This window comes from Leptidea sinapis, chromosome 32, assembly GCF_905404315.1.
Source record: "Leptidea sinapis chromosome 32, ilLepSina1.1, whole genome shotgun sequence".
Classification (NCBI taxonomy): domain Eukaryota; kingdom Metazoa; phylum Arthropoda; class Insecta; order Lepidoptera; family Pieridae; genus Leptidea; species Leptidea sinapis.
Window position 1 is genome coordinate 1,230,447 of NC_066296.1, and position 9,838 is coordinate 1,240,284.

Here is a 9,838-nt window from a genome sequence, read left to right on the forward strand (position 1 = left end):
TCGGAAAAAATAAGCTATAATAACTTTCTAAATTCATCCAAAATTGAATAAAATTAATCTAGTCGTTTTTGCGTTTTACTTAGACATACAAGACAAACAGAAATTCTATAAACTACTTTTTTGACTTTTGATTGTACAAATATTTAATGTACAGTTTTATATATGTTACATTTTTTATTATAAGTATTAGAAAATCAATAAAATTGAAAAAAAAATTAATTTAACACTGAATCATTATCCTTTTTACATTTATAAATAGTTTAAAATTAATCAAATATTAATCGTAATCCTTATTTTTGCTGCTACGAAACAACAGGTATAAATTCTTTATGAAATGCCTTTCGTTGGACTTAAATTCTCCGAACATTTACAATTGTAATTTGTATTTTTTTTTTACACAATCAGAAAGTAGATATTTCAACGAACAAAAAGCCCCCAAACTTTTTGAAAAAAGCTGATATTTTGACGTCAGAATTTTCGATTGAAAATTTGGGTGCTTTTTTGATATTAAGTTAAAATAAGGCGAAAAAATGAATATTTTAAATCAAATAAATTACAGTGTATTTAGGACATAATAAGGTAAGTTCACCAAATAGCGTAGAAAATATTTTTTTTTGAAAAAGATACACAAAAAAAGTCCAAAAACTTGGTTTTTTGAATTTTTCACCTAAATTTTGAGGTTTAAAAAAAAATAGAAACTTTTTTTTCAACAAACCCATATGTGTATATATAGGTCTTCGAAATGATATTGAGGTGTCTAATATATTTTTATGCAGATTACTGTGCAAACTTCGTTTGAACGAGATCTAGTAAGCAGTTTTTTTTTTAATACGTCGTAAATCGTTACAATGAACTACAATAACTTTTATATTATGTTACTTGCTGCTACAGGACCCACCAGCCGCTTTAAAAAAAAATGTATTGCATTGTTTTTCAGTTCATTATGCAGGTTGAGTTAGCCTGTAAGTGAGGTATACAATTTCTACCATATAGTATATAATAGTGTGCTTGAGAATAAGGTTTCTTATTGTATGCAATGTTCTAAATAAAGTTTAATAATATAATTGTTTCGTAATTTCAAAGAATCACAAACAACACACAATATCTTACTTTATGTGCATGATGTTGACTTGAGTAATGAGAAGGTAGACCCTCAGCATACGAAGCCTGAGCTATCGGCAGCACCTGGAATATCACCATGGCTCTCAATAATACAATATTATAAATAATAAATTAATATTATCTGGCACACATAGTATCTGAAAACTATGAGATTCAAAAGAATTGTAAAAATATGTTTGTGTGGTAAAGGTATAACATAAATGACTTTCTTAATGGTACCACAGGTTGGAAATAAAGCAACCGCCCGCAACATATTGAAATCATAAATTTGATTAAGTTTTATAAAAAAAAAGGATAAGCCCATTGAGTTTGTTGCGCCCGTTCTTCTCAGGACTGAGGCATATAATTTCGCATGCGTGGTAGTTTTTGACGTTCAAAATAATTTCATATTATATTTTGAATTAAATATTTGAATGCAATAGGCATATGGCCTAAATTGGTGCTCGATAATTCGTGTCAAAGCGTATCAAATACAATTAAATAAATTTATAAAAAATATACGATTTGAAATAAAAAAATTGTATCATTCAATAGAAAATACTTACTTTGGCGCACCGGGCCTGTGAGAATCTGACATCGGTGGCCAGGGCGTCGAACAGAGCTCCTCCCACATCTATCTCATTCTCCAGCTGTGCAGAATCCTTCAAGTACACGGGCACGAGAGCTCGAGCCGCGGCGCACCAGCTACTGACATTAGGCAGCTGAATAAAAAAAATAAGTGAAAACCTCTTAATATATTTCGCAAGACAGTCGTTGAAATTATTTTATTTTTATTTTATTTTATTTAAAACATCACAAAATCCACAGAACTTAAAATAGGTTATAATAATACTATTTTGTAGGACTTACATCTAATAATGGATTTACAATATTTATAAAAAGACATGATATTTGTGCGTGTGGGGTTTGGTGAGAGTGCGTGTGTGTGTGTGCATGTGTGTGTGTGTGTGTGTGTGTGTATTTGTGAATTACTCTAAATTTAACCTTCCTTTAGATTTTTACTAACACTCCTTTTAAAGCAGCCTTTACTGTTATTAAAAAGTTCAGTATGGATGAAAGTTGATTTTGCTGAGAGATAAACTTTTTAATGTAATAAATTGAAATATTAAATTTCTGAATTCTGAAGTGTTAAATTTTTAATTGTCATTTTTGTGTACGATAGCGCAATAAATGAATAGTGTATTTAAGCACATAAATGCTAGAAGTACTTTTATAGTGTTAAATAAAGCAACCCGTGCAAAGCTATTCCGTAATCATTCCAAAATGCACAACATCAATCAGCTTTCACTTCTCCCGGCACTCCCGAGGTGCACCCCGTATTATTATTTAATATTGTAAGTAAAATTTATGAACGATGCGGCACTCGAACCCGCGACCTCGAACGCACTTTCCAAGTGAGCCAACCATTCGAGTACGCATGGATCGTAAAAGGATATTTTGTTAAACTCTCAGGTTGTGGTTTCGCAGGTCCTGCATCGTTCATAAATTTTGGTTACAAATTTAATATGCATAATTAATAAGTAATTGTTTAAATATTTTTATAGTATGTTGGATTTTAGTCTTTTAACGATAAATGAGGAGACGCCTCACCGTGCATTTCTTTTAAAGGTACCAATTTTAATTTCCATAAATACATTACGTGAATAAATTAAATTTTAAATAGACTACACAGTTTAACCTCCTTGGAAGCACTGCTAAATACAATTGACTTACTTTAAATATGTACTAGAGAGACAAAAGAAGTGTTTAGTTTTAATTTTCATCACACGGCTGTGGGGATATTTGCAAATGCGCGCCATTTTTATATCAGAAACGTCAAAAATTGTTTTTTTTTTTATTTCACTACTATCAAGGAGTTTTTGGCTCGCACGTTGCGAGTTTTGAAAGATGTTACCGAACTTATCATTAATAACTATGCCATCGCACTAGCTCGTAGCATAGATCTTATTACATCTCTATAAAGCTCATAATCCAAGATAAATAAATACTAAGTATTTAAATCTCATATTCATATAAATCTTTACCTCAAAAAATGACGTGCTCATAGCATACTTCCCGACATTATCATCAAAGCCCTCTCCGAAAGCTAGATCTAAATGTGTCTGTAGGAACTGGCGGAAACTCTGGCGTGCTGTAGTCTCGGGTTCGATTCCGGAACACAGCTGCACCAGGCCGCGAACCAACGAGCTCATATCGCGGGCGTTGCCATTGTTCTCTTCAGCACTAATGTACACGAATTCTTCATTTTTCGGAATTGCAAATAGGGATTTTGCACTGAAAATAACATCAATCTGAATAAAGTATTGTAAAAGTATCTACTGAAGTCTATTGTGCTTGCGAAGAGGTATTGTTAACAATTATACAAACTACACAGAAATTATTGTGTATGTAACGATACTATGTTCTTTGTAATATTCATACTCTATGGTGGTGTGGCATAAAAATGGTTGTGCAACAATAATTAGTTTTGTTTAACAAAAAAATTTAGTTTAGTATGAAATGTATCGCGATTGGCCACGAAATATAATCCAGACAAGTTTGAAAGCGAACAGTTGCTTAAAACGTAGTGATTTTGGTCTCCTTTTTTACAAGATTATAGCCGTCATCTGTCAACCTATCAATGACTGCACGTTTCATACAATCGAGTGAAGCGCTGTTTTGTTAGAGTTTTGCTAGGCTGATTTTAACAATCCAATTTCAAAAGGTTCTACAGGCTTACAATTATATCAGCAGCAACTTACCATTATCTGTATCATAAGATCCATAAAATATGTATGACAACTCAAAAGTGGCAAGTGGCCAAAACTTCAAAGCTATCAATATGTAGCACATACAAATAATAGTATTTAAATATTAAAGGTAAAGGTTTGCATAAGAGGTGTATTAAATTAAGTTTTTAGTTGTTTCATACTTTTCAGTTTTTGAAGTCGGTTTTTTTAAAAATAGTTTATTTTTTATTTTTTACGTTTTAGTGTTAGCTAATAATAATATATAATCAACCTGAATGAAAACTCCAAAAAAAAGCCGTTCACAGAAAACAATCACGTCATACAGATAGACAAAAATTTTCGTAAAAACGCTCATAAAATGAAAACTACTGGGCCAAACTATGTAAAATTTTTATGGGACCAAATGGCATCTATTTCGCATCGAACAAAAGAAGAATAAATAAATACGTAAATCGGAGATATCATCAGATCATCTCAGAGTAATCGGTGAACATACATAAAAAAAAAATAACGATCGAATTGATAACCTCCTCTTTTTTGAAATCGGATAAAAAAATAACTATTAAATAAACATACCATACATTCGTAATAATTCTCGCTTTTCTCAATATGAAGTAAATCTGATCTTCCACGGCATGCTCCAGCCGTTTCAATGCAGCTGGGTTTTGGCGGAGAGGTGCCGGTGCTCTGCGAAAGTGGAACAAGAGTCGTGGACAACAGGTCCGGCCGTGTGTCTCCCAAGAGCCGCTCAGTCCTGCATCCAATAGAGCTGTTGTAGTCTGACCTGTTAATTCGTTTCTGAAAAATTATAATGATTAGATATATACTTATAATAGATTTTGTTAAAAGTGACAATTGAATAGTTCAAAAAAAAATTTTTTATAGTTTAATCTGCAATCAGTCCCAAACGGATGAGTTGAGTGAGTATGACGTTTAAGAGAAGAGACCAGTGCCTCAACTGCCTTCCTAGAACACATTCTTACTTTTCAGCCCAGCAATGAAAATTGCTGTGGAATGGTTTAAGAGATCAGGCCAGGGTGTTTGAATGGACCGAGAGCCGATCAGCATATTTCCTTTTGAATTTCTCAATTTCAGACTGAACACTGGGAACACCAATTAATTTGTGAATCTCGTCATTTCTGGAAAACGGTGGGGCACTTGTGATGGTACACAGGATTTGTTTTGTACATGTTGAGTGACTATGATGTTCCTTTTACTAGCAGATCCTCATAGTGGAATGCCGTAGGTCCAGATGGCACCTCCAACGCAACATTGAAGAACAGAAGTTTATAATGAGTAGACAGGGCAGAGTATCTAATCCAGTGAAGATTTTGAAATATATGATTAATTTAAGTCCAGATGAGCCTTTTGTCTCCGTTAAAGCTCAGGTATTTTACTTTCTCAGAATTTGGTAGAACTTATGAGCCATATTTGACAGGAGGCCAATTTTCGCTTCTTACAGTTAATGTGATGGAGTTTGATTTTGAGCACTTGCCCCAATGCGACACTTACTCATCCATGCATGGGTCTTGTCTAAAAGGTATTGGAACATATTACTGGCCTAGGTCTTCCTCACTTGCAAGGTATGCGACGTCATCATTTCATCATATTATGTTACTACAGTCATGTCTTCTGATACTGGTAAGTCTGAAGTAAATATGTTATACATTAGGGGCCCAGTACTGAACCCTGTAGAACACCGGCTTAAATTTTTCGTAGTGTACCTCTGACATCTCTCTGTTTCACTTGGAAAAGCCTGTTTTTGAGATAGGACTTGATGATGAGGTAGAGAGAATGTGGAAGTTTATCTATCACTTTGACCAGTAGCCCTTTGTGCCACACTCAACAAAATGCTTGCGGAAACTCTAACCGTCTGCCGCAGAGCAGTACAGTTCATTTCAAAGCAGTATATAATGATCTTGTGATGAAACTGATGCATTTGCTCAGTTTAAAAATACTTATAACAGCCTATACAGAATATAGGTTGCACCATGAAGTTCGGAGACTACCAAATATTTTTTCTCCAACCAGTGTGCCAAGGTGCAGTTTTTTTAACCGAATTTCAATAACACTTCAACTTGGAATTTTATTTTATAGTAAGTGACGAGAACCATCAATTCTCTCATCAATACTAGAGGACTATAGTAAATGTTCAATATAGACTTGCTTAAACAACATTTGAATGCTATAGGTCCAAATACATTTTACTTTAATAAACTTTACATACTATAAACAAGAAGTTTATTGGCTAGTGACAGTGCTGACTGATTTTCAAGGAACCTAAACATATTTGTAAGTCAGAGTTTAATTTTGTCCCATTGCTTGATCTTATGATCTTTCTACATGAGCCTTTGATCTAGGTGAAACCAGGATACTTTAACACAAGTGTTTTGAAGAAAGATATCACAAATGTGAGAAGATACCCCATTTTTCAGTGTGAAAGTTATGTAGCTGGAATTTGAACCACTCGCCTTGCTTTTCCACTATATTGACCACATTTAGGTGCCCTTTAGCTGTTTTTGCAGTTCCACTTGCCCGAATTGGGTTCTAATTGTTAAAGAGGAAGGTGGTGGTGGAGCTATACTGGTTGTTGACTATAGTTGCTGTATATGTTATACAGTTTAAAAAACAATAACCAAAAAAACTCTTCAGTTTTATTAAATTGGTATAAAGTTCTTAATATTCTACATACCTATAAGCATCAATTGCTTTAAACAATTGCAAGTATCCCATGTCAAACACAGATGTTGGAGATGACAGTATAACAATATGGCACAGGTGGAACAGCAGCGCCATTGTTTTACAAGCATCCACAGCTAATTCTCCTGACGCCACAAGCCAATGTGCAGCATCCGCATCAGGAACAGAACTTTTAGATTGTTCATCTAGGTTTGTAGCCAGCTGCAATAATCTGTTTGTATCCAAATATGTAATAGCATGTAGATAAAGAATACTTTTTCTTTCATCCCAGTGGCATTCAATTCCATTCTGAAAGAAAGATATCAATTTATTTATCTATACCAAAATTATAAATTATAAAGCGGAAAGATTTGATTAATTTTTGTTTGTTTGTTTGCATAGAAAAGGCTCCGAAACTATTGAACTGGTCTGGAAAATTATTTCACTATTGGGTAGCAACACTATCCCCGGGTAACATAGCTATTATACGGATAGCATAGCTGTTATACGGAATAGAATAGCAGGTTTCTGGGAAACCGTCCGTAATTCTAATAATAAGTTGATTAAAGTCGTCGCTGAGGCATCCCTTGACAATCTGTTTTATAAACACTGGCTAAGGGTACACCAGATCCCTAGCGTAAAATGACTATTTATTTATATTTCTTTTGAAGTGACTTTAATTTTGTATTAATTAATTAATTAATTATCTTTATACAAATTCTTTTTTATAATTTTAAAATATTTTACCCACCTACTTATATGTAAACATGTTTTATATGGGTCCCTGACCTGCAATAAAATGATTTTACTTTTTTTTTTTTATTTATTATTATAGGCTAATTTATATTTTTAAAAAAATTAGAGATTCTTACTATTTGTTATTATTAATTTATTAAACCCAATAATGTAATCCAAGCCGTTAAAAACACTCCTAAAATATTATTTACATCGTGTGCACTGCTAAAAATATTGATGACTTTTCTGAACACATAATTATTTACAAAAAGTGTCGCAACAGCATTATAAGTGTTCTTTTATTTTAATAATTAAGTTGAAATGTTGCTACTACATGCTCAGTCCTGTGTGTATGCGGACAGTCTAGCTGTATCAGCTAGTTACTTATAAATGACAGTCCCAGAAGATGGAATGTTGGTTGATAAATAAATAATGGTAAATTATTAATGTGAAAATTCAGTAATAGCTCTATGTGAGACACACTTACTAATCCGAGAAAATAACTACATAATATACTACTATATTATAATTGATTTCAATATGTCAAGAGTTCAACAAGTTAATGTTTTTGTAACACAAGAGATCCTTTATAAGTAATTATACTTTATGGTTTAGTTAGTGTATGTGCCTTATGATTAGACCAGCAGGCATATTGATTTCTGGTATAATGAGGACTTGGTTCAATCTTAGCACCAATCCATATCATAAAAAAAAACGAATACTCTAAGCTTTGTGGTCTCCTTTAACATAACATTGTCTAAACTGTATTGGTCCATCCAGAAGCCACAGGAAGATTAGAATGTAAATATGTCACTGGTTGAGGTAATGGAAATGTTCTAGTGTTGCTATAAATGGTGTGATCATTCACCATCAGGTGACATGTTTATTTGTTCTCAGCTTCCATAAAAAAATGTAAGTAGACATTTTCAGATTGGTTCTTTGCTGAAAATGGGCTTGAACAGATTTTAAAAGTATGATGTGAGCTGCGTGGTAGTAGACCCAGGGATGAATGTCGGGACAGTGGCAATTACAGGTCTGTAATTTCCTTGTACCCCTGATACATGTGATTTTATGTTTATATTTCTATACTCATGGTGCCATAAGTGATCCATGTGATATGGTAAAATGTATATTACTTAACCATAATTTTAAGATCTGCAATATAAACACACAAATGTGTTATATTGCTACTCAAGTAGTGTGCTTGCATTTGAATATGTTGTGTTTGCCAGTTTAGTCAATAAAGATTATCACTGACACCTGGTATATATTATATTTGGTATTTGTAATCACTGGTCTATATCATCTTTCATACACTATCTATTAGGTATTTTTCTCATTTCTTGGTATTAGATACAGCTGCTTATATAATATATTACAAAGGATACAAAATACTCACATCTTCGCAAGCCACTGAAGATAATAGCGGCGATGTTTTATTTGGATAATTTTGAGGAGATTTTCCTACAATCCCCACTACGACTATATGGCCCTTGTTAGAAAAATCCGGTATATCATGAATTGAAAACACTTTCATATTGCTAATTCTGCTTTTATATTATTGCAAACCAATAGTTAGAAAGATGTACTTCTCGATACTAGAAATCGAAGCTCAAAATGTTAAGTTAAATTTTCAAAAGTAACACTAAGCCGGTAAACGTAAACACTACCATAACAATAAATATTTAGAAGGTCAAAGAATCGCGGTCGCCTTTTATACCACAAAGTACATATATTTTATTCTGTAATTCAAGATTTTAACGAAAAATCTCTAAACTTCCACCAAAACAGTAAACAATAAACTGTAAAGTGTAAACATGTGTGAACACTAAACTGTCAAAGTCTGTGACGAAAATCGAAATACGGAAGCAGATGGGTAGTGACAACTCAACTGTCACAACTCACAAGTAGGGATGAAACGATACGAGTAAATACAAGATACATACTCGATACTTTTCACCGATACTAAGTAGTTTTAGAATCGATACTTAGAAAATAAGTATCGAGTAGGTATCGGTCAAAAATACCCATATCAGTATGCCACATGTAGGATCTCGCTTTGAAGCCACTTAATAAAATTTTCTTTGATGATAGGAGGGGATACCCCCAGACAAATCAAGAGTTTTGAAAAGAACGGCAGAGATAACTAAACCCGATGGCAAGAAGATTAGGACACCAGCAGAGTCATTCCAATCAATTTATTCCAAACCTGGTTTTGACTCTGATTGTAAGCTTAAGTACTCTGGTGGAGACAAAGGCCCATTCTCTGTCTATGTCTCTAAAACTGAACCAGACCCCGCGTCGGGATACGCATTTAAAATTTTTAGATTTGCACAATTCCTCCATAAAATTAATATAACCAGTATAAAAGAGGGAGGAATTAAGAAATGGGCCGCAATAAGATCTCAGTTGATTTTATTTCAGCTGAAAAAGCTAACAAATTCTAAGACTTGGATATGCTGGAATGTAACAAATATTCTGCGTATATTCCGAAATTTCAAATATTTCGTATGGCACCCCCATATACCGCCATATACCTACACATTGGTCCCTCGAAAAACTTATTCAAGGCA

At 33.4% G+C, this 9,838-nt stretch overlaps 1 protein-coding gene across 1 annotated transcript in view; it reads right to left on the reverse strand.

Moving 5' to 3' along the window:
- Positions 1–9,102, reverse strand: part of LOC126974340 (nonsense-mediated mRNA decay factor SMG8) — a 43,069-nt gene extending 33,967 nt beyond the window's left edge. Inside the window, exons 1-6 of the mRNA XM_050821799.1 lie at positions 8,665–9,102; positions 6,544–6,839; positions 4,428–4,649; positions 3,147–3,396; positions 1,668–1,823; positions 1,111–1,185 (exon numbers count right to left, since the gene is read on the reverse strand). Of these exons, the coding sequence (XP_050677756.1) occupies positions 1,111–1,185; positions 1,668–1,823; positions 3,147–3,396; positions 4,428–4,649; positions 6,544–6,839; positions 8,665–8,802 (1,137 nt within the window). The 5' untranslated portion in view covers positions 8,803–9,102. The remainder of the gene's footprint in view (positions 1–1,110; positions 1,186–1,667; positions 1,824–3,146; positions 3,397–4,427; positions 4,650–6,543; positions 6,840–8,664) is intronic.
- Between the last annotated feature and the right edge of the window lie 736 nt (positions 9,103–9,838).